Source organism: Kryptolebias marmoratus, linkage group LG1, assembly GCF_001649575.2.
Source record: "Kryptolebias marmoratus isolate JLee-2015 linkage group LG1, ASM164957v2, whole genome shotgun sequence".
NCBI lineage: Eukaryota > Metazoa > Chordata > Actinopteri > Cyprinodontiformes > Rivulidae > Kryptolebias > Kryptolebias marmoratus.
Genome location: NC_051430.1, coordinates 5,240,553 through 5,264,101, shown reverse-complemented (window position 1 = coordinate 5,264,101; position 23,549 = coordinate 5,240,553). Strand labels below are relative to the sequence as shown.

The window sequence follows — 23,549 nt, the reverse complement described above, 5'->3', positions numbered from 1 at the left end:
AATACTACCAAAAAGGCCTGCTAACACCTAACATAAGAATTACTAAAATGATTTGAGTGAGGTAGTGAAGGAGGGGAGGAAGGGAGTGGGATGACAGAAATGACTCAGAGACAGCGGAAAGTGTGTGTGTGTGTGTGTAGAGGCGATGGAAGACGATGCGGTGTATGTTGTATTAATGTGTGTGTGTGTGTTTGCAGATAGGTCACAGAGGCCATTGTCTTTGATAATGATGGAATGTTTATCAGCCAGCCCAGAGCAGATCCACAGATGTCCTTAGGCAGGAGGGAGCAGAGCATCTTATTTACATAATATCCGGGGAGAAATTGAAGATAGTTAGCCAAGTCCAGCAAAGGGAGCCAGAATTCACAAAACAATAATTGTTTTGGTTCAGGCAGACTTGTTTTTGTCTGCCTTGAAAGTCTTGCTGATACTTCTCAATGATGAATCCAAACAGCTGATCCATTCCAGGTCCATTCCGCCTGATTCGAGCGAAACTACTTTCTCCAAGATGTAACCCATATTATTCATGAGTTCTGGAACCCCAATTCAGTCTGCGCTCCTGTAAAAGGATCGCATCCAACTTGCGATTCTGCTCCCGTAACCACAAAGTTTGATTGCTGATTGCTGAACCCATCAAAAGAATTTGATGATATGTCAGGTAACTGCCTAATCCAAACAGCAGAAATCCTGTTCTTAAAAACACAAATATGTAAAGATCTTCTACGTCTTCCTGAGACAAAATCGTCAGACAAACAATATTCCATTTCCTCCAGGAATCCATTGTGTATCCAGCAAAAAATGTCCCATCAGGGCAGGTGGGCTCCCCTTTGCCCTGTCTTCCCGTCGAGAAAATTTGATCAGCTGCGTTGAGAGACCAGCTGACTAGATCCATAGTTTATAAATTTTGGAGAATATGCAAAAGAGAGGCTCTGAAAAGAGAGCAGGACAGAAAGGCAGAGAGGCCGCTCTGCTCCGTCGAAGGTCTGGATCGACGCCTCACTCCGCTCTGTTCTGTCGAGGGTCTGAGAGGATGCCTCGCTTCGCTTTGCTCCATCGAGGATCCGGATTAACGCCTGCCCCACCGAGGGTTCCAAAGGATGCCGTTGTCTCGTCTGCTTGGTCCATGCCTGCTGCGCTCTCGCCTGTTTGATCCACACCCGCCACGCTTAGGACTGCGCCTGGGCCGTCCGCCCTCTTGGACTTTTGCTCTGCTTAAGACGGCGCCCGAGCCTTCCCCCTTAACTCTAGTCCCGTTACCTGGGTTTATTTTTTAATTTTTTATTTTTTTGAATACCTGTGTGTTTTCACGGTTTTTCTGACTCCGTGTCCGTCCCTGTTTCCGTTGCTCTGTGCTCTATGTTCTCGCCTGTGTTGTTTATTTAGTCTCTGCTGCCATGACAGCTTTTTTTATTTATTTTTTTTATTTTAATAAATTAGTTTATTTAAAAAGTCTGCGCTCTGGGTTCGCCTCCATCATCTCCTCGCATCTTGACAAAAATAGTTTAACTGAGAGTAACTTGTATTTAATAGGTTTTTGGAGAATCTTTAGTCAGGCAAAAAAAAATTTGTCTTTTTTTGTATCTTGATGTTGTTATTCTAGACATTTTCACCACCTTGAGGCATAGTATTTCAGTAGTTTTGTTTCGTTTGATACCTTGTGAATGTTCTTGTACTAGAAAAAAGTGTTCCTACAGATTAATCTCACTCCCCCTTCACTGGAGAGTCATTAGGGTCATGTTTCCCTCACTTGCATTAGGAATGTTTTGATTACATGCATGGAGCTGTGAATTAGAATGGGAATGACTGGGTATCAGGCTTATTGCTCCATTCTAGGTTTTAGAAAGCAGAAATCTGAGTTTAAAGTTAGGTTTTCTTGTTTGACAGAGATGGCTTCCTTCACCCCTCTCTCAAATCATCTGTCTTCATTGTCCGAAATATGAACATTTAGGTCCTCAAAAGAGTGTCTCTTATCCTTGAAGTGTAGGTGCATAGCTGAGTTTTATCCTGAAGAAGTGGCTCTCCTTTATTGAGCCATGCATCTGTGGAGAGGCTGTTTAGTTTCTCCAATATAGAGATTTAAATGTTCCTCACCGCATTGAACTGCATACACCACACAATGGCATTTACACACCTGTTAACTGTAAAGATGCACATAAATTGTGTTATAAATATATTATTATTGACAGAGAAATCCAAATGTTGTCACTTTACCAGATTATTGTCTACAAATTAATTTTGTTCTTTATTTCAGCGCTCAACCTAAAGTATTGTTAATTTAAAGAGAATGAGGCTGCAGAGCAGAAGGCCTCTCTCTCCTGCTCTGCACAAATCTGTGTAAAAAAGTATTCACTTCAGAGCTCTGTTATTTCATATTAATGTTCAGGTCACGTAATCAAAGAAAACATTCACCTTAAGCTGTGTGAGCACTGCTGGTCACAGATCACCTCTCTGGGAAGTTAGAAGTTAAAAACTATTTGAGTGTAATTCACTTCACATTTTGATTCAAAGTCCAGTTTTGAGATCATTTTACATTTAAAAAAATGTAGAATCTTCTTTTTTAGCAGTCAGAACAAAAAAAGTGTGAGGATCTGTTCTTTGGTTGTTTTTGGATAGATTTTGACTTTGTTGTCTTTGAGTTTATTCTTTTTAATACTGTTTATTTGCTCTGTTTTTGTTTTGTTTGTTTTGAGATCCCTTGTGTTTATTTCCCACTGTCTCTGTGTCATTTCCTATCCTCAGTCATTTCTTGCTCTCAGATCACCCTGTTCCTTGTTCTTATTAGTCCCAGCTGCTTCCACTTACCTCAGCACTCCCAGTGCATACAGCATTAACTCTTGACTTTCATCTTCACTCAGTCATTTTGGTTTCATTTCCTGTTTGGTTCTTTCTGTTTCTCTTGCTTTTTTATGTCTTTTTTGCTTGGTTATATTGTATTTTGCTGTCATGCCAGCCTTTTTGTTTTAAATGATTTAATTATTAATAATTAAATCATTAAAACCCAACATAAACAGATGATACAGTGCTCCTCAGTTTCTGATTCTTTTAGCTAATGTTTAGTTTCGTAATACACAGAAAAACAGCGGAAGAAGAATGAGGCTGTGAGCTCACAGGCACCTCCAGCAGATAGACGCAAATTACTGTGTGCCTTATTTTGGTCTCTTTTAAAAGGTGGTTGTATATGAGATTAAAATGTAATAAATATACATGAAATAGGTTAGTATTTTTTTAAAACAAACAAACAACTTAATACAAGTGTCCCCAAACAAATTAAATATAAAACAAAGAGTAATATATATATATATATATATATATATATATATATATATATATATATATATATATATCCCTGACTACATGTCACTAAATGGTACCTGTATAGGTATTTGGTATTGACAAGTACCCAAATATAAGTGCTTGTATTTCTACTCGAAAAGATGTGGTATAAGTGCATACCTGAAATTTATACAATACAATTTTATTTATAAAGCACTTTAAAAACAACACCGTTGACCAAAGTGCTGTACACTAATAAATAAAAACTACATTTTAGTTTTTAGTGCTTTTTTTATTTTACCAAACTTTACCTTTAGAACCAAAGATAACTCCATATTTCTGACAGTAATAATAGCTATACACAGGCTTCTAGTTTAAAAACAAGCAAGGCAGAAATGAAATAAGCTCCTTGTTGCTTTCTCTGACCTTCATAAAACATTTAGGTGCTGTGTGTTTTTATAGACTGCATGCTCAGGACGAGCTGCCTGATGAAAGAGATGTGCCCTCTCTTGTACTTTTGCCCTCCGTTAAACTTGGCAACAAGCTGCACTTTCAAGTCTGCTCAATGTGGGTCATATCGCTCCGCTTGTGGTCTCTGTGGTCTTGCTCTGCTTAAATACCAACTACTTTAAACAGGCTCCACAGGGCCGAAACAAGACTCATGGTGCCAAATGTTGGTGTAGACTATCTTGTTTCTTTAACTCAGACTGCCCAAGGCTTCTTTTTACACACTTGCAGAATTACTAAGTTGTGTATTTTTGCCTCTAACTGTGCCTTTGTAACACTGAATGAACCATGACATACAGCATGTTATTGGGAATGTGGATGCTCTGGCTCCACTTACATTAAACTGCATACATGTTGACATATATCCATAGGTGCCTGGGTATGTCATAAGATGGGAGCACAGAAAGGGACATACTATGACTGGTAGGTGTAATGGATATTGTGCAACACTTTCATGCCTGAGTTTGAAACCCTCAAAAGGATTTTATTTTAAAACATAAAGCTAAGTGCAAATGAAAACAAACAAACAATGTCTAATTTTTGCCCAGTCACACCTGAATATACAGTATTAGCTTCACCTTCAGCCTGGGTAGATGCCAGTATGAGTACAGCATAAATAGACTGTTTCCTCCTTTTTATGAACTCATGGGTATTTTGTGCTCTTAATAAGTGTAATATCACTCACGTTTTTTACTATATTCTGGTCATAATTTGAAATAACTATTACCCTAGGACTCATATTGCAGATACCAGAAGCACAAACAGGATAAAAGGTAAGTGAAAGGTTTTATTGTCAAGGGCACACAGGAAGCTGAGAACCACAAGGTTTGCAAGAGGGAATGGAGTGAGAGTTAATTAACTTTTCCAGGTAATCCAAGAATGATTGTAATTTGTGGAATTTTGCATTTCAGATTTCCAGAAGAGTGTGGATTACAGGAGAACAGAGCTGGTAAGTGATGTGTGCAGGAGATGATGAGCAGAAAGTGGGCAAGCAAGCAAGCAGGTTGGAGTGAGGATTCTCCTTACTTTTGTCTCGGAGCATTACAACTCAGGTAATCGTTCAAAAAATTTCAAAAAATATCTTTGGGGAGTAGTTGCGGAACATAGAAATCTGCAGGACAAACACAGGTAAGTTTTTACTGACAGTATCACTAGGAGAACAGTGGTAAACACAGGAAGGTTGTAAACAGACAATCTCATATGATGTTAATGGCCAAAAAGGAATAACCAAGCCTTAAATACCAGAGGTCCTCATCGGAGTGGATTAGCATCAGCTGTGTGAACTGCTGCTGGCTGCTGTCAGCAGCACCAGGTAGAGAAACAGCAGAATGCTGTCAACACTGTCTGCCTGCAAACAAAATTTTAAAAAAGGGAAGGGGAGACTGGACTCCTTGGAATTACAGAAAGCTTTCCATACCTGAGAGATGGACCTCAGTCTGAAACAGTATCTGAGAGAATGCGGTGTAGTCTGAAAAGGATGGTAACCAGAAGTTGAGCAGTTTCCATGGCTAAAGGGAGCTTGGGGAGAGGTAAGCAATAGACTGCCTTGGAGAAATGATCCATCATAGCGAGGATGACTGTTGCCTTCTGAAGGAGGAAGCCCTATAAGGAAGTCCAAAGAGATGTGGGACCAGTGATGGGTACACATAGGTACAGGATGCAAAAGAGTTGATGTGGGTCGATTACTGCACAGATGGGACAAGCTGCAACACAGTCTTTAATGTAATGGACCATAGTGGGTCATCAAAAAAATCTTTGATATGAAGAAAGTTTAAAGTGATAGTTTGTCATAGTTCCTCTCTGAAGTGGGCAGCCATCTGGAAAATAACTCACAGAGGTGAAGTTTGCTATCTGGTGCCACAGATTGAGAAAGGATTGCTTCAACTCTGACAGTGGAGCCATCAACCTCATCCCCAAATTGTTTTTTGTTGGTCAAGATGTTCTAAAACTGAAGAGTCTCTTTGGAAAGCTTATTTTTCTTCCAGGGACAATGAAAAGGTTTGAGTAGTAAAGTTCAGCTTACTTAGAAGAGTTACCGGTCTGCTCTTGAATATATAGGGCTACCCCAGGAAAGAGACTGAGGAGACATAAAACTTGCGGTTCTCAGCGTTCATGTAGAGCTGTTTCTCCAAAAGACACTGAAGGACTCTACTAATGTGGAGCTGATGATGTTCCTGGTTCTCTGAAAAAATAAGAACTTGACCCAGATTAACAATAACAAGCAGATTAAGAAGTTTCACAATACATCATTCACAAGTGCTTGGAAAATGGCAGAGGTGTTGTTTAGCCCAAAATATATGACTAAATATTCAAAATGGCCTAAAGGGGTTTTACATGCTGTTTTCCATTCCATTTGAGCTGATCAGAGGGAGGGGGTATTTATTCTTATTAACAGTTATATTGTTCAAAGGTTTGTTATTGCACAAGCAAAGACCTGGAAAACTCCAGCGCTCACAGGTGAGGTTGAAGGACAAATGATGCCAGCAGCGACTTGCCAGTGTATTTTTGCATTGTTTCACTTTCTCACACAGAACTACATAACTCTCTCATCTGGAGACTATAGTGCAGTACAGTAAGTGTATTGAACAAATCAACCATTGGATGTGACAGAACGTTCTTTAGCTCAACAAAGATAAAACTAAAGTAGTCATTTTTTGAGATAAAGAGGAAAGACTAAAAGTTAGTGCAGACCTACAGTCTGTCATGCTAAAAATCTCTGAAAAAAACAAAAACCTTGGTTAGATCATGAACTCTGACCTTAGTCTGAACAGCCACATAAAGACGATTACAAAAACTGCCTTCTACCATCTGAAGAATATAGCTAAAATTAAAGGACTGATGTCTCAGCAGGACCTAGAACACTCCTTCATGCATTTATCTTTAGCCAACTTGACTATTGTAATGGAGTATTTACTGGTCTTCCTAAAAATCCCTCAGACACCTGCAGCTGATCCAGAATGCTGCCGCCTGAGTCTTTACAAAGACCAAGAGAGTTGATCACATCAGTCTGGTTCCGAGGTGTTTGCACTAGCTTCCTGTTGCCCAGAGAATTGATTTTAAAATCTTATTGCTAGTTTACAAAGCACTAAATGGTCTGGGTCCAAAATGCATCTATGATATTCTGCTGCAGCATGAACCATTGAGAGCTCTGAGGGCATCTGGATCAAATCTGCTGTCTGTCCGCAGAGAATCTTCTATTCCAGTTCTTAATCAGAGCTTGATTTTAATGTTTAATTTTATGAAGTTTTCTGTTTTTGAGCATCTGTAATTTTATTTTATTTTTCTTTGTTTGCCTTCATTGTTTTTTTGCACTTTGTCAAAATGTTTTTAATTGTTTGTGTAAAGCACTTTGAGTTGCCCTGATTCTGAATTGTGCTAAATAAATAAAGTTGCCTTTCTTTGCTTTGCCATCAGGTCCAGACAGGTTTGTAGAGCCAACTGAAAGGAAGTGGGGCCCCAGACAGCAACTCAAAAGCACAATTGAAAGGACAGTAGGGTTTCATGGAGAGAGCCTTCTCCTTACTAAACAGATAACAGGTAACAGATCATGGTAGACACTAGGAATCATGGAAACATCAGGTTGTTTACAAGAAGTCTTGGGAACAGGTGAAGCAGGAGGATTTAAAGCAGACCATAAACAATTTGAGAAGCAATAAGTACCTTAATTTTCAATTCCTTTTTCTCAACAGTTTTTTGTGGGGTTGAGTTTTTTCTAAGCAGGGAAACCCATGAAAATCAATAAAGAATGAGGAAATGAAATAACAAAAGCACCCACTTCAGGATGATTACCAGAAACCGCAAAATGAATGGGTTTGGTCTGATGGGAGATGTTGGCCAAAGTTTGTCTATTAAGAGGTGACACGGTTTGTGCTTTGGAAAGAAGGTCAGTCATGGTTTTTTTGTTTGTTTTTTTTTTTCAAATTTTGTTCTGCCTTGGAGTTAGCAAGGGCCTGTAGGGGAAAGTGGTTTGTTTAACAAAGACTAACAGGTAATAAGGAATGGAAAGCAGCTGAGCATGTTAACTGACCGGAGCTACTGATGGGCATTCTTTTTTGATCGAACTAAGCAGAATGTAATGAAATGGCCAGACAGTCCACAGCAAATACACACTAATATTAATCTGTCTCCGTCTTCCCTCTGGTGTAAGACATGTCCTTTCCAGCTGCATCGGTTCTACTTCTGATGTCGCTGATGGAGGAGTCAGAAGTATAAGGTGAGGGGAGAAGTGATTGATTGTCGATGCAGAAGTGTAATTGTCCTACTGGGACTTGTAGTTTCTTACGCGAGAACATTCCTTTAGCCGATTATCTAGACACTTGGAAACATTGATTAATTTATCGAGGGATCCTAGTTCATTACAAAACCAGACTTGGTCTTTTAATTGTTCAGATAATGAAATCAGAAGGTGCCTTTTTAGGGCTTTTTTGTTCCAATCCATGTCAACAACCAGAACCTGGAAGTCAACCGAGAAATCAGTAACTGAGCAACGCCCGGGTTTTAGGTTATGAAGTTGGGGTGATTGAAAACCTTGTTAAACTGTAATAAACACATTAAAAGAAAGGGAGTCAATGGGATGAGAAGTTTAAAAAGCTTTGGTTCAACGTAGAGTTCTGCATCTTAACGATCCTATCAGGTAAGCTATTTTTGCTGATTCCTGAGCAAAATTTTGATGTGAGCGATTAAAGATGAGGGAACGTTGTAAAAAAAAAAAATCTGCCACAGCAGTCTGATTCACCATCAAATGATTCAGGAGGGGAAATATTAACTTCTTGTAAAGACAACACCAAAACGTCTGGTTAGGATGGAAGATCAGGAGTGAGTCTTCACCGAATACTTACAGTGCACACAGAGCAATCTGCAGGAGGAACACAGGTAAGTTTGTACTCTGACAGTATCAGTAGGGGAACAGGTTGTAAACAGACAATTATGTGCAACGTTAACAGTCCAACAAAGAATAGTGTCCACCTGGCCTTAAATACCAGAGGTCCTCATCAGAGTGGATAAGCAACATCTGTGTGAACCACTGGCTGCTGTCAGCAGCACCAGGTAGAGAGACAGAATGCTGTCAACACTGTCTGCCTGCAAACAAAATGTGGAAAAAAAGGGAAGGGGAGACTGGACTCCATGGAATTCTGACGAAATTGTATGAGTTGTAGTCAGGAAAAAGATGCAGCACAAATTTAACATTTAAAAAAAGCAACTATATATATATATATATTTTTTTTTTTCTACTCCACACTTGAATGCTGTCTGAAAAGCAGGCTAGTAGCTACCAGTGTTCCACTGGATTCAACCAGGTCAAATCTATGGGATGTAGGTAGAATGTGGCAACTTTTTAATAATAATGTTTCAGTTTGTAACTAAACATACCTACTTTTCTCCTATTGCTGGGATTGACATGTTGTTTTAAGTAAAACAGTGGGGTAGCACAAAGACGTTTGCACCCTCACTTTAGAACATGACGGACCAGCCACTTCACTTACAACATTAAGCATGGGCCATATGCATATATGAACATATATGTGCATTAGCAGTGTAATGGTGCATATATTTATACTGAACCATTACAATACTGATGTGTGCCACAGGTGTGCTGAAGTATACAATGAATATGGTTGTTGCCGGTGATTATCGCTATCACCTAGAAGTGGATGTGCAACGCAATTACGGAAAGTAGTTGAGTCAAATAATGCACATTTTATAATTCTATGGCAGCCATTTGTGCATCTATTTGGTAGCAAAAAAAACAATTTTCCCATACGAGCATTCCTATGGCTGAGAGGCTCAGTGTCAGTGTTTCACATTTCATTTAATTTGTTTGTTTTTTAACATCAGGAGTTATTTAGTTTTGTATTATGTTTATTCTGAATATAGTCAAAGTCAAATGAATGAAATTAAAATGTGTTTGGTTTTTGTTTTTGCCCAAGGCAAAAGGGCAAAAATGTTTTTGCATTTAAGATAACCGCTACATTTAAGGAATTTTATCAAACACAAAAATGGCTAAACATAGTCCTGTTTTGAGATGTTTATCTAAAGTTTGATGTGATGGCAGCTGAGTGCAAGTGCATGCAATCTGTTCAGATCTGACAATGTTTTATTAGATAACCTCATTTACAATGGTTTTACCAAAACTGCTATAACTTCATTCCCTCTCATAATAAGATGATTTTAGTTTAAAACTCTGGCATCAAAGGTTGCAGGCAATATGGATTCCTCCAAGAAATGCTAGGCTTTTAATTGATGAAATTATAAGTGAATCAATCCAACAAACCCACATAAAAACAATACTTTTCACTTATACTTATTAAATGCTCAGCATGTCTGGTTTGACAGCAGTATCTTTGCCATGGCTGACTCTGTCTTCCACTTTGTACTATGTCTATCAGTAGAGCCTTTCAGCAGCTTCTTTATAGAAGATAATGAGCCTGCCAGTGAAGGAGTAATGTTGAATAAGTGGGATACTCTCCTGGCTCCTTGTTAAGTGTCAGTGAAATGAAGTAAAACCTCTGGCAAAGGTATTCACGCCAACGTGAGGTGAGCCTATTTTTATTCACGCTTTTAAAAGTCCCATCTGAAGAACATCTTTGTCTGCCACGGTAGATAGGGCATATGTGTCTCTTAAACTGCCTGTAAAAGACATTTTCAGATGGAGATTGTTCATCATGCCTCGGCTGTCACTCCTCGAGACATTAAATAGTAACTCAAGCTGACCTGGCATGAAGGTCAGAAATGACAAATTCAAGTTGGATTTTTATTTATTTACAGAAAGTTAAGCGTTTTTTTTTGTTTGTTTTTTTTTGAAGGTTTGAAGCTCTGTGCAAGATAGGGACACATTATATATGGTCATATAGAAATACACGGCTAAAATGTTTCTGGAATCAGTTTGAAAATTTCGTCCCACAAAGTATGAATAAACACTTTGTTGACATCCATAATATACTAGTTTACCTTGCTAAATACTGTATATTTTAAACCTTAATTTGTCTAGTACAGCTGTTAATCCATCTTGGACTTGGTACTGTGAGGTTTGGGGTTTTTCTTTGTGTTTTTCTTGCATCTGTCTTGTTTCATTGTTCATTGCAATGCATTTCATTGCATTGTCTTGTTTTGGTTAATTATCTTTGTTGGCCTCATTTTGGTTCTGTTACCTGTGTTCTTGCATCTTCCATTTACCCTCAGTCATCACTTGGTTTTCTGCCACGCCCACCTCCACCTGTCAGCAATGATTATCACTCACCTGTGCACACTTACTCATTATCCTCTGTGCTTAAAACCCAATCATTTACTCCACTTCTCTGCTGGCTCATTGTTCAGTTCTGTATGTTCCTGGTCCTGTCCTGGTTGTTTTATTCCTACCTGAGTTTTTGGATTTAGTTTTTGTTTTGTGTTGTTTTGCATTCCCTTTGTTTTCTTTATCTTTTAGTTTAATGAATTAGTTTCTTTTATATTATGAGTCTGCACTCTGGGTTCATCTCCTTCTCCAACGATCCTGCAAGGTACATATGATCCTTTAATAATTTACTATCTTTTAGCTATATTCATTCTTTAAACCTTGTCACAACTAGTAAATACATGTTACAGTATCTGTTAAATGTGTGCCATACCACCCAGCCCTGCATCCAATTCAGGAATGAGTTAGGGTTGTGTAAAGACTGTGGTGGTCCAAACAATGGTTCCACAGCTATTCCATAACCTCTCTGGTGGAAGTAATGTTTTCTATGAACAGATTGTGATGACATTTTCAGGAAATGTAGAGGTTGTTACAAGAAACAATTAATTAAATTTTAGTTGACTATTTTTTTTAATGACACTATGGCCTTGACAGAGGCTTGTGATATCTGAGTGATTCTAATTTATACCGTGATGTTTTTTAAAGTGTGAAATCTAGTTAGAATGTAAAAAAAAATCTAATTTGTTATGTTACATCTACATATGAACAAATTCTATTATATTTTGTCTTTTAAAGTGAATTTTGTTTTTAATGTCCAGTTTTGTGGTTTTATCCACGGTTTCCACATCATGGAACTCATAGGGTTCAATGCATCTTCTTTGTCTTTTGGCTACTCCTTTTTCATCTGCATCCGAGTCCAATTTTCCCCGGCACTCTGCTGGTTAACGGCACTGAAGGTGGTCATTGTTAACCCAGGCCCCGGCAAAGATCATAGACCCACATGTTTGTTTGGCACAAGTTTTAGGCCGGATGCCCTTCCTCACCTATCCGGACCTGGGACCAGCACCAGAAGTACACAGAAAGTGGCCCTCCAATGGCTGGTTTAAAGGGTCCTATGTTTCTGATCATATTTTTTACTTTTAGGCCCATCTACAATCTTCAGGAATAAATTTATATTTTTTCACTCTTCACACATTCTGACAAAAATGCTGAAATATCCATGCTGTGTGACTAGGTGGGGAGAGCATTCACATTATTCACATATTACAGAGATACAGATTAAACTCATGCTTCCTCAAGATTTTGCTGAAACAATTTGAGCTCAGCCTCTCCTTTGATCTAGTTTACAGTTTCCTCATACACTGTAAAAAATGTGAAGAGGTTACTTAAAAAAGCTAAGGCAACAAAGTGACACTTAATATAATTAAGTAGATTTTAATTTCAAAAGATTTATGTAAAATGTAGAGAAAATTGTAATTAAATTTAATCAAAAAAATTAAGTAGATTTAAATTAAATTAAACTGTACATGTATGTATAATTTAGGGACAAAATCCCAAATTTATGGTTAAAATTACCAAATTTTAATGCAAAATTGAATTTAAATAAAACAAATCTATATGAAATATAACTTTGAATTTACTATTAATCTGTTAAAATTTACTAAAAATTACTTAAATATCCATTACAAAGAAATCAATTTTTAGTGTTTCTTAAGTAAAACTCAAACTGTAATCACTAATTTTCCAAATAAACTGCATAAATAATCACTGAATAATAAGAGAAAATTGGATTTTTTAACTTCTACTGTTGAGTAAAATTAATTTGTTTAACAAAGAAAACAATAAAAACATTACTTGGTTTTACTGTGGAAAATAAAACATTTACAATTTGTTTCTGCTAAATTTCACTTGTACACAAATTTTTATCCATGTTCTCCCATTATATTCTTGTATAATTTCCTAAATACATTAAGTTTGTTTTACTGGGTTGCACAAATTATTACACATAGATAACAAGTTAAACATTTATTTCTTGAACAATATTTTGGTTCTTTCAATGTGGCAAAATACAGCAGCATCAAATAATCTACATGTGTGTAGAAAATATACAGTGGCTGTGTTTGCACGTCATAAAAATATTACTCCAAATCAATGCTAAATCAATTTAGTAAAGAAGAAATTATATGCCAAAATAAACCATTAGATAACTTCACCCTTAACAGTTTCCCTTATTTCTATTACTTCTTAATGACTAACAAAAAGTTTATAAATTTGTTTATCTGAATAACGAAATATAAATGCTGAACAAATATTTAACACTAGTGTACATAGTGTATCAACAACGAAAAACAACATTTTATCTCAATTTGAAAGAGAGAAAAAATGAGAAAAAAATATGAGGAAAAAATGCATACATCTAAGTGAAAGTAACAAATCCACAGCTACGGGACTTGATTGTCCAAAATGTTTTACATTTATTAACTTGTTTGGAAACAACTGAGTAATAAGAAAGATAAACAAATAAAAGGTTCAATAGTGATTTCTCCATTTTGTTGCTTTTTAAACAGACACATTCCTAAGAAAGCTGTAGGTAATAAAACACAAATATTAAAACAAAGGCCACAAATGCAACCTGTCACATTGCAGGTCACTTAGGTAGGATCTGACCAACTTGAACTCATCTTGAAAAATGATGTGTCTAACAAAAACAAAGCAAAAGTTCTGACTGAACTTACTTTCCTTTCATTCTTTTAGGGTCCTCGTTTAAACCATTAACTTATTCTTGAGGCTGTTCACTTTTGGTGAGAGACTAGCACAATCCAGTTCAAGGAAAAGTTTCTGGAATACTTCCAAGGTATACCGTAGCTCTTTGGGATAGGCAAGATCAACCGCATATGTCAACCCAACAAGCATTGCACATGCTCTTGGAAAAGTACCCAGAGCAGGCATAACTCTCACGCCCTCCAGCACAATGCCAATGTCATCAACCTCAGATCCAGCAGCCTTGATTTTGTAGATTTTCATCTTTTGTTCAGAAAGATCTTGTGACACATCATCTCCTTCAGCATCCTAAAACAACAGAAACATAGGGTTTTGTGACTGTAATTGCAAATATGAAATATCTCTCACACTGACAAACATATGAACAAAGACAACAGAAAAAAAAATCTGTTTCAACACTTACACTGTACTCTTTGATGAGGCCATCAATGGACTCCCCAAGGTACACCATCAAGCACTGAATAACCAGATCTCTGGTTATGTCAATGTTAGGATTGGGTGGTGACTGAAAATTGCAAGAAAATATACAAATTACCATCATCATATTTGACTATATATATATACAAAACAATGAGACAAGTAGATTTTTAGAAATCAAACTGTCATCACCTGAAACATTATGTGGGATAATTAGTTTATGCTAATGCACATGTGTGTCTGACAGAGATGTAAACAGTTCAAATCAATAGTTACATAAGTAAGGATAATCTTGAACTGACATTCTTCCAGTTGTATGATTTTAGTCATCTGCACTTTATGTGCTTGGCTTGAAGCATTAAACTAAATTACAAGTATGACTGTAATATCTTGTACTGCATGTAAGATTTTGTGTCTGAGATCTTTAAAGGAGTCTTATCTACCAATCTTAAAAGAAATGCTGAAATAGCACACAACCACATCTATTTCAACATAGTTATAATATTGTTAATCGTGAGCCATGGATTGACAAAGTTCAATAATCCAGGAGTTTTGTGTAGGAATCAGGCTTAAAATTGATCACCATGTTTGTGTCATTTAATGAACCTAAACTAGCCCCACAACAGGCTTGATATGTTTTTAAGTAATCTTCTGTTAACACAAAAGTTTTTCTCCCTCTTAAGATGAGATAAGCCCAGCTAGATCTGTGCTCATGAGAGTTTTTTAAGAACAGACACATATTGATAATAAAGTTAAAATATGAAAATCATACATGTGTTGCAGTGAATATTATATGAACGTTTCAAAATACATTACTTACACTCACAGAAACAAGCAGCTATTTAGTTGAGTTATGCAACAAGCAAATGACAGTCTTGTAATTTCAAAACAAAACTAATTAAATAAAATTTCAAGCAAAAAATGTATGTGGAACATACTTTGGCTAAGATAGTCTGCAACTTCAATCCCATGGCTCCCCCCTTTGCATGGAAAAGGGCCAACAGCTTTGGAGTATACATATCCAGCATGGACATGAATTTGGATTCAAGGTGCACCATGGTAATCCTGTAGAACTCGTCCTGCAGCTGAAATAAAACAAAACAAAACAAAACAAAAAAACCCAACAGATTAAAGCCTCAAATTATTAGAAACTTAAAATATGACATGATCTAATTTGTAACTCACATGAGATGCCTCAAACAAAGCCGGCCATCTGGCTTTGATGTCCTCAATGCTGGGGGACAGGTTGATGATTTCATGTCGCCTGTGTGCAAATGTTTTTGCCATTTTTTCTTTTAGCAATTTGTTGTTGTCCTTTTTCTTAACTTCAGTGATTAACTGAACCCTCTCTTCTTCCTGACTGCTTTCATCTTCTCCAGCTGGATATGGAGGAAGATAATTTATCTCTGCTTTCCTAGGCTTTTTCACTTTCTTTGCAGATTTCTGGTCACCTGGTCTCTTGCATGTCACAGCATTGCATGTCACCTCAGGAACACCAAACCCCCTAAGTTTTGTACGATAATTAGCCATCTTGTATTTGATTCTTTGTAGCCAACCATAATAGCCTGAGAAAGAGCCAGGTTCCTTGAGACAAGGGTATTTGGTCACAAGTGCCTCAGCAACACAACTAACTTGTGCACTTGAAGGATAGGCTGTAAATCTAAATATAGTTTCAGCCAACTTTTCCAGAATGTCAGTCTTTACTTTGGAGGTAGGCAGAAGAGTTCCATTCTTTTTGAACTCCTCAGTGGCATTTTCAAGGTACATCTCAGTTTCGTATGCAAACTGTGGAATGGGGAACTGCTTTGGCCAGGGCTCACATCGTTCTGTGGTCTTATTCCTTTTGAGAATAATGGTGTCCTGAGAAGATGTGGTTGCAGCAGAGTCTGCATTTGATCCAAATGACTCATCATATGATGATTCATAGTCAGTTGACTGTTGACCAGAGGGGCTGCCGAGACTTTCATCAAGTTGAGCCAAGGTTAGGACGACCGGGGGGATGCCAACAACCTTCACAGTATCTTTGTGTTTTATCTGGTCACTACTGTTAAGAGTGAAGTAGTCCTCAAATTCTGAGTCAAAGTACTGCAAACTGAAGTCATTTGTAATTCCAAAGGTATCCTTCACAACACTTTGCAGCTCCTCTATTGTTGGTGGGATCCCTGATGGAAGGACCAGCTTCTTAATGTGGTCATCAATAATTACACGGAGCTTTGCCTCCATTTCTCTCAACCTAGAATAGAATGTAAATTTGCAGAGTTAAATTTCCCTTCCCTTCAAATTAATAAAATCAAAATTTATCTCATCTGTCATTTAATTAGATTATAACAGTATTGAAGAATAAGCCAATTACAAAAAAATAAATAAAAAATGGAGGGTGGTGGCTGTGGTTGACCGAAACTGGAATAATTAGAAATAAAAGAAGAAATATATAAATGGACCAATAAATAAATAATTACACTTAAAATGCCTCAAATAATTTAAAAAAGGAGAACTTTACCTTTTGAGTTATAATTTATTGACCTTCATATTTATTTTTCCAGCATATTTCCAATACATTATATATTTTACTACATAATTTACATTTTAATGTTTTTTTAATTATACATATATATTTGTTTTTCATTTTACTTGTACATGCATTTGTGTCCCTTAAATGAAATTATTTTTTATAATTTTCCCCACAAGTTTTTTTATTTCTATGTATTGCTTTTGCATATCTCTGTCTCCTGTTTTTACTTTACCTTATGCATTTCTGCTTCATTATGCAACTAAAGTGGGCGGTGCTCCATAGATCAGCTCCTCTCCAGTTGGTCAACAGACAGGAAGGAGCACAATAGGAGAGGAGCTGACCCAAGAAAGACCGCCCACCTTACTTACATAATGAGGCAGAAATGCATAAGGTAAAGTAAAAACAGGAGACAGAAAAATGTAAAAACAACACATGGAAATAAAAAGACTTGTGGGAAAAATTATTTTAAAAATAATTAAATATAATCATTTAAGAGACACAAACGCATATACAAGTAAAATGAAAAACAAAAAAACGTGTTAAAAACAGTAAAATGTAAATTATGTGCTAAAATATATAATTTATTGGAACTAAGCTGGAAAAATAAATATGGTCTATTAAATTAAAAAACATGAGGTAAAGTTCTCCTTTTTTAATTAAGTGGTGCATTTTAAGCGTATTTATTTATTGGTCCTGTCATATATTTCTGCTTTTATTTCTAATTATGTCAGATTTGGTCCTCCATAAGATCACATTATAAAAAGAAAAGCACATTTAAATTTAATAATGGCTGCAAAAATAAATACTTAGAGATGTACATTTTATCAAGTTGCTTTACCTAACATTCACAGATGATGTAACGTTTCAGGGTTACCAAGCGTTTTCCCCCCACATTGTATAAAGCCAAGGGCCACACGTCACCAAGTTTCTGCTGCTCCAAAAGAGTGATCTTGCCAGTGTCCTCCAGTTGAAAAGACCTCAGATGCTCTTCGTACCAGGCAGCAAGTAACTTTACAATGAAATATACACAATTGTCCAAAATGACTATCTGTATTATCTCAGCAAAGTCAGGTAGTCCACACGTTGAACCATAAGATAGGATCATCCCAGCAGCGTATCTTGTTCCACTATAGGTGACAGTGTTGGCAAGCTGCACACAAGACAGAGACGGTGACCTTGTCCCTAAATCTTCCTGTATGTCTGGATGCAGCATATCTACAGGCATTCTGGATATTTTTGTGACAAGCATGTCAGGTTTCACCTTTTTTGATTGCATGTGGTATGCCATCATCATTTGATGTCTAGTAGAAAGGGTCAGCAACACATTTTTGAAATTGTTAGTGTGTCTCACAACTTGCTTAAAAAACCTGTGTTTCGCCTCAAAGCGCATTGTCCATACACCAACCAAAGGTCCATATTTTTCTATTAATGCAGGGTAGTGCTCCAAAAAATGATGTTTTGGTATGAGTCTTTCGTCAGGAAAAAGTTCCAAATATCTGACACGATGTTCAGATATTTGAAATTCCAGGTAGGCAATACTTTGTGCTGTGTGAACAGGGGCAACCACTAGCTCAACAATGTCCTTCAAAGTTAGAAGAAGGTGCCAAACTGGATCACCTTCAGGTACAAGTGAACCAACAATGAGAGGCAATAAGCGTATAAGGGCCCAGTTTTCGTGAGCATTTCCTCCTATAGTTTTGCGACCAGCAAAATTTGGAGGGATTGCTTGCGGACTGTTTGATTTGTCCAAGCCCTTATATGGAAAACGTGTGATTATATTATTCAGTACAGTCAAAGTGAAGTACTTCTTCAAAAAAACTTGAAAACACAATGCCAACTCTCTTGGTACTATTCCCTCAAAAAGGTCATGAAGGATGTCTGGCGGGTATCCGGAGACAAAGTCAAAATGATTCAGTTGATCAGTTAATGGACATGACCGCTTTATGCCAAAGTGAGGTGCTGAATTTGGATTTTCTCTGACAGTTTGTACATGTAAAACATAGTCAGCCTTTACTCGAAGTGGAAACACGCCAGACCTCACTTCATGTGTCTGGTACTCTGAAGAATGTCCTAGGCAAAATCTACAAATGTATGGCCCATTGAAACTTTCAACTAGTCCACTAATTGCATGAGCACCAAGATTATCGGCTACAACACAGTGCAGGGTGCCTTTTAATATTTCTACCTAAACATGAAATAAAAACCCCCTCCTGTTCAAGAGTGACAAGATCTTTCAAAAGTGGATCCAAAACAGCTTTGTATTCGAATTGTTTTACATCGGTCGCTTTGCAAAGTAAAGCCAGGTGTATTGATGTCAATGTAGACTGTAACCTCAATGGCAAATTGGCTAAAACCCAATAAAATGCAGTTATTTTATGTTTTTTCCGAGAGGTTCCTAATGGGTTACACACCTCAAAGTCATCTACATAAAGGATTATAGAGAGTCTTGTTTCTTCTCCAGTATAAAAGTCATTGTCCTTAAAACATGTACCATCAAAAATGGAAGTAAAATGCCCAGTACTACTTGAACAACGTGACAAGGCTTCCACTGCTGTATCTTTGTTTCTCAATACTTCTTGCAAAGTCTTGAGAACTGGCACATATTGAAAGCTTTTATTTTGTTCAGCATCCAGAATATATTCAATTGGATCAACAAAGTGGAAATTCTCTTTAAAATACTTTCTTCTCTTAAAAGCTGAACCAAGTGGCCCACCTGCTCCAAGAGCTCTGCTAATGGGATGAGAGCTGCACAACTGTTCAGCCAAGTCCTTTATGACAGTCTGGTCAACAGTGCATTTGTTAGATTTCAGTGCTGAATCAATTAAATTTTTAACCCCTTTGACAGATGCAGAAGAAGAGATATAGAAAAGGTCTTCAACCAAAGCATCAATGGAACTCACTGAGGCATTATAAGTGCTTTCTAACTTAAGTAGAAGTAAGCCAAGTTCTTGAAGAACAGTACAAGATGAACTTTCTAAATCAAAGTCACATTCATCATTGTTGACTTCTGGGACATCAGAATGGTCAGCAGTCTGACTAGGATGACTTTCCAAGACTTCTGTCTTAAAATCAGTTAAAGAAAAAGATTTATGTCTCCTGCCTTTGTGCTTTAGAAATGTATTGTATATATTGGTGCGAAAGTCACATCCATTAAAAACACAAAATACAGTTTCGTGTCTCTTCAAGTGAATTCCAACATGCTGAAAATAGTCCTTCTGAGAATAGCAAAAAGCAGTGCAAGCCAAACACTTAAATGCAGTGATCAATCCTGGCCTTGGACTCTCTTCAGCTGCATGGTATCTGGACAAATGTGTGCGAAGGGCTCCTTGTGTTTTAAACGTGCAAGGGCAACTGCAATACAGACATGGCTGTAGATGTCCACGGCCAAATGTTGCATGTTGTAATCGGTAATGACGTAGTAGATTCCCCTTTGTCGTTGAAAAAGTTTTACATATCTTACACTGCCATCCCATTTGCCAGGTCCTAAAATGATTGAAAATAAATATTTATAAATCTAATCACTTTCTCATGAAAAATATTAGAGCATGGGCATTTGGACACATTTGATGTTTATATTATAGAGAAAAAAATCCTACAAATAATAAGCAATTAATTTCTACTAAATTATTACAAAAACAAATAAGTCAGATTATGTAGGGTCAACTTGGTCATTTTCTGCTGCTTCAATTTCCAATCTACTAGTTTGATTTAATAGAAACATGACATTTCATCAAATTTTATAATGCATAGTCTACTTACCGATCAGTTGAATTTAAGTCAAGAGCTCTTCCAGCAACTGAAAAAAAAACAAAAAAACCATTACCATCAATTGCACTGTTTCAAATAACATTTTAAATACACATAAATATTGTTAAAAACAAATATGAATTAATACTAAAACGTTAATAGAGAGGTTCACATATGAAATGACAATAACACAAAAAACTTTGATTAAATTAAAAAGGGGATAGGCCCCATGTTTCTGTACCAATTTGGTGACAGACTGTGGCATGATATAAACATCATTTAAGCATCTATATATTTTGGCATATTTTAAAAGACAGTTATTTAATCTATGCAATGTAATTTCTGTCTTTGTAACATAAAAGTTCAGAAATTATGAAAGACTTGTCAGATTGGCCAATCAAATCAATGCAGTTTAGATATGACATATTTCTTAAACAGTCATTGGTAAAGTAAAAGTAATAACATCTCCCTCTAAGATCATGATTTTTATTCCCCCTTTTCTACAATTGCAAATGTAAGCACTTTACGTTTGGCTAGATTAAATCAGTGGTTGACAAATAGTCATTCCAACACAAACATATAAAACTTGGGCTGGGCATATATCAAAATTTTTAACCACATTTATCTCATTTGTATGCACAAAATTAAAATATGACTCTAAGATATTTAGAATACTTTTAATGTATTGTTTTTTTTATAGGTTCAATGCATGTTCAAAAACTTTCAACAAATATGGCAAACATGTTGGCTTTCGTTTGTCTATTTTTCTCCACATGCTGACTGCAGCCATGTCAAGTCTCCCTGGCTTTGTTTTTTCCGGTTGGCGATTAGAATCAACCGTGTGTTTTGAATTTAAGGGTTATTTCAGGCTCGAACCCCTCCGGTGGTAAGACAGTTAAGTGTTGCAGTACTTACATATAACTTTACTTCTATGCAGCCCACAGTCAAAAAGAGTTTTAAAACGAAACTGTCCATGAAAAAGTCCGACACGTTCCTCAATGTTTCTGTTCTCATGACTCATTTTCTGATAGGCGCGTGTAAGCGTTGCCAGGCAACAGCTCAACAACAAAGGCTCTCACTGGTTGAGACATGCGATGATGGACATCTAAAGCCAATAGTGATCAAGAACCCGCCCCCATGTGAATATCCAGTGAGCAGCAGACTTAAATGAAAAAAAAAAAAAAAAGTATCTGCACAACGTTATTATAATTACTGCCATTAAACATGATCTGCAGCACTAATAAAACGTATATGCTTGTTTTTATTTTATTTTTTTCTAAAAAAAAAAAAAAGAAAAGCCGATATTTACTATTAACCATCAACACAAATGCATTGACATGGCTTATGGCCTCTAAATTATATATATTAAAAAAAGTTAAACATGATGCTATTTTCTGAGTTTACCTACATGTTCAAGAAACAACTGTCATGGCTGAGAATGGACATAAAGTACCGTAAATTTCCGAGATTCCAACAGCATGGTTAAAAAGAAAAATAGTTATGTCGCCAGAGTGGACCATTTTAGTTTCATTATTATTATTGAAAAACACTGCGTCGAGACAAAAGCTTCAAAAAACTGTGGCTGAATAAATGCAGTAATAACAAGTAAATATAGACAAATGAACTGCAATCCCCACTGAGCATATTTTGAATTTTCAAAAGTAAATCCGGGAGTTTATGGCCCATCGTAGTAAACTGGTTTATAGCCTATATTTTCACAAGGTAAAATGTGACTAGTCAAAACTGTGAAGTTACACAACTGTAAAGCTTTAGAAAGTGAGCTTGTGCTAACAGTCTACTTCATGCTAATTTGTGTTATAATACAATACTATCATTACAGTGCTCATTACTAATCTAACTTTGACTTAAAACACTGTTTAGAGCTTTTTCCTCAAAACTACTATACACTGTTTTTAAAATATTATTGTACATTCCAAAAAATTAAGATTGTCTTACCTCTGACAAAATGGAGGCTGTCCAGTCCACTCCTGAAGCATGAGTGAGCACATGGCAGAATGTGCAGCCAAGATGGCGGAAGTGTAGAGTGATTAAATTCAACGTGCTTTTATTAGTAAAATCTATGAGATTTCTTAATTTTTTAAGATACTCATATATTTCTATTAAAATCTGCTAAAGATATCATTGCTTATTTTACTGTAAAGGAAAATAAGTAAATTAAACTTACTTAACATCTCAAAAATGTTGAATTTTGCTTACACTGAATTAAAACTATGTATACACATTTTTCCTGAGTAACAGTTACTATTAGTTGCCTATCAGATATTACTCAACCCCAATCACAGTTTTTTCAGTGTAGTTTTTAACCATTTTGGGACATGATCAAAGTTTATTGTCAACAGCATCAACATAATTGTCTGAATAAAATGTAAAAAACAGCTCTATTGTTTTGGTTTCCAGGGCACGAAGTGATAGTGGGCATATGGAAAATATAGGCTGCTGCATCATTGTTTTTGACAAGCTCCATTTCACCTGACTATACAGGGACAGAGTTTTTAAAAACTCCAGTTGTGAAAGTGTTAACATATTATTTTTTTTGTCATCAAAAAATGGAGGTGTGAATGCAGCAGAAATCTACATTTTTCAAAACATCCAAAGTAATGTAAACAAAATCTGTGTCAGCTGTCCAGTTTCAACTCAGTTACAAATAGGTTACTACAGTTAGGCGTAATGCTGAACTAATGCACCAAGTTCTGTTTTCAATAACTAGTGAAGCTCAGTTGGTAAGCTCTCTGAATGTATTTACTCTTTCATTATTCCTTTGGCTTTAGTAAATTCTGTATTCACAACCAAACAAAATGCCTTGTATTGCCTAATGTTAGCTGTAAATTTAGCTTGCTAGCATCTTATTCAACTTTTAGCACTTCCTTTCATCTTTCTTTATGTTTTTAGTTTCCTTTTTCCTGCTACAGAAACAACTGAGTTACAAATCTTAAATATTCTGAAGGACATATTATCATTGTGGAGCCAGATGGTTTATGTTTATGTTTTTGTTTTTTTGCCAAACTGGAAAACTCAAACTGGACCAGTTTCATACTTAATAGTTGTCACTGATAGAAACGTGCTATGAAGGGGTGTTTTACTGATAAGGTCACATGTGTAGTCATTTATTATCAGGGAAAA

The 23,549-nt window shown here is 36.5% G+C and overlaps 2 protein-coding genes across 5 annotated transcripts in view; one reads left to right on the top strand and one right to left on the bottom strand.

Moving 5' to 3' along the window:
• unc5db (unc-5 netrin receptor Db) overlaps positions 1-23,549 on the top strand; it is a 360,215-nt gene that overhangs the window by 113,297 nt on the left and 223,369 nt on the right. The gene's annotated exons all lie outside the window — the stretch shown is intronic.
• On the bottom strand, positions 12,962-21,531 carry LOC108247045. Of its 3 annotated transcripts, none has more exons than XM_037976124.1 (7): positions 21,324-21,526; positions 20,421-20,457; positions 15,609-16,382; positions 15,335-15,437; positions 15,088-15,234; positions 14,136-14,237; positions 12,962-14,020 (listed from the first exon to the last, which is right to left on the bottom strand). In XM_037976124.1, the coding sequence occupies exons 1-7, from the start codon at positions 21,427-21,429 to the stop codon at positions 13,715-13,717; spliced, it is 1,575 nt and encodes a 524-aa protein (XP_037832052.1). In that variant the 5' UTR covers positions 21,430-21,526; the 3' UTR covers positions 12,962-13,714. The 3 variants fall into 3 exon arrangements, with proteins under 3 accessions (XP_037832052.1, XP_024866020.1, XP_037832047.1); XM_025010252.2 differs by adding an exon at positions 17,500-20,144 and having other exon boundaries at positions 15,335-16,382; positions 21,324-21,424; XM_037976119.1 differs by having other exon boundaries at positions 15,335-16,382; positions 21,324-21,531.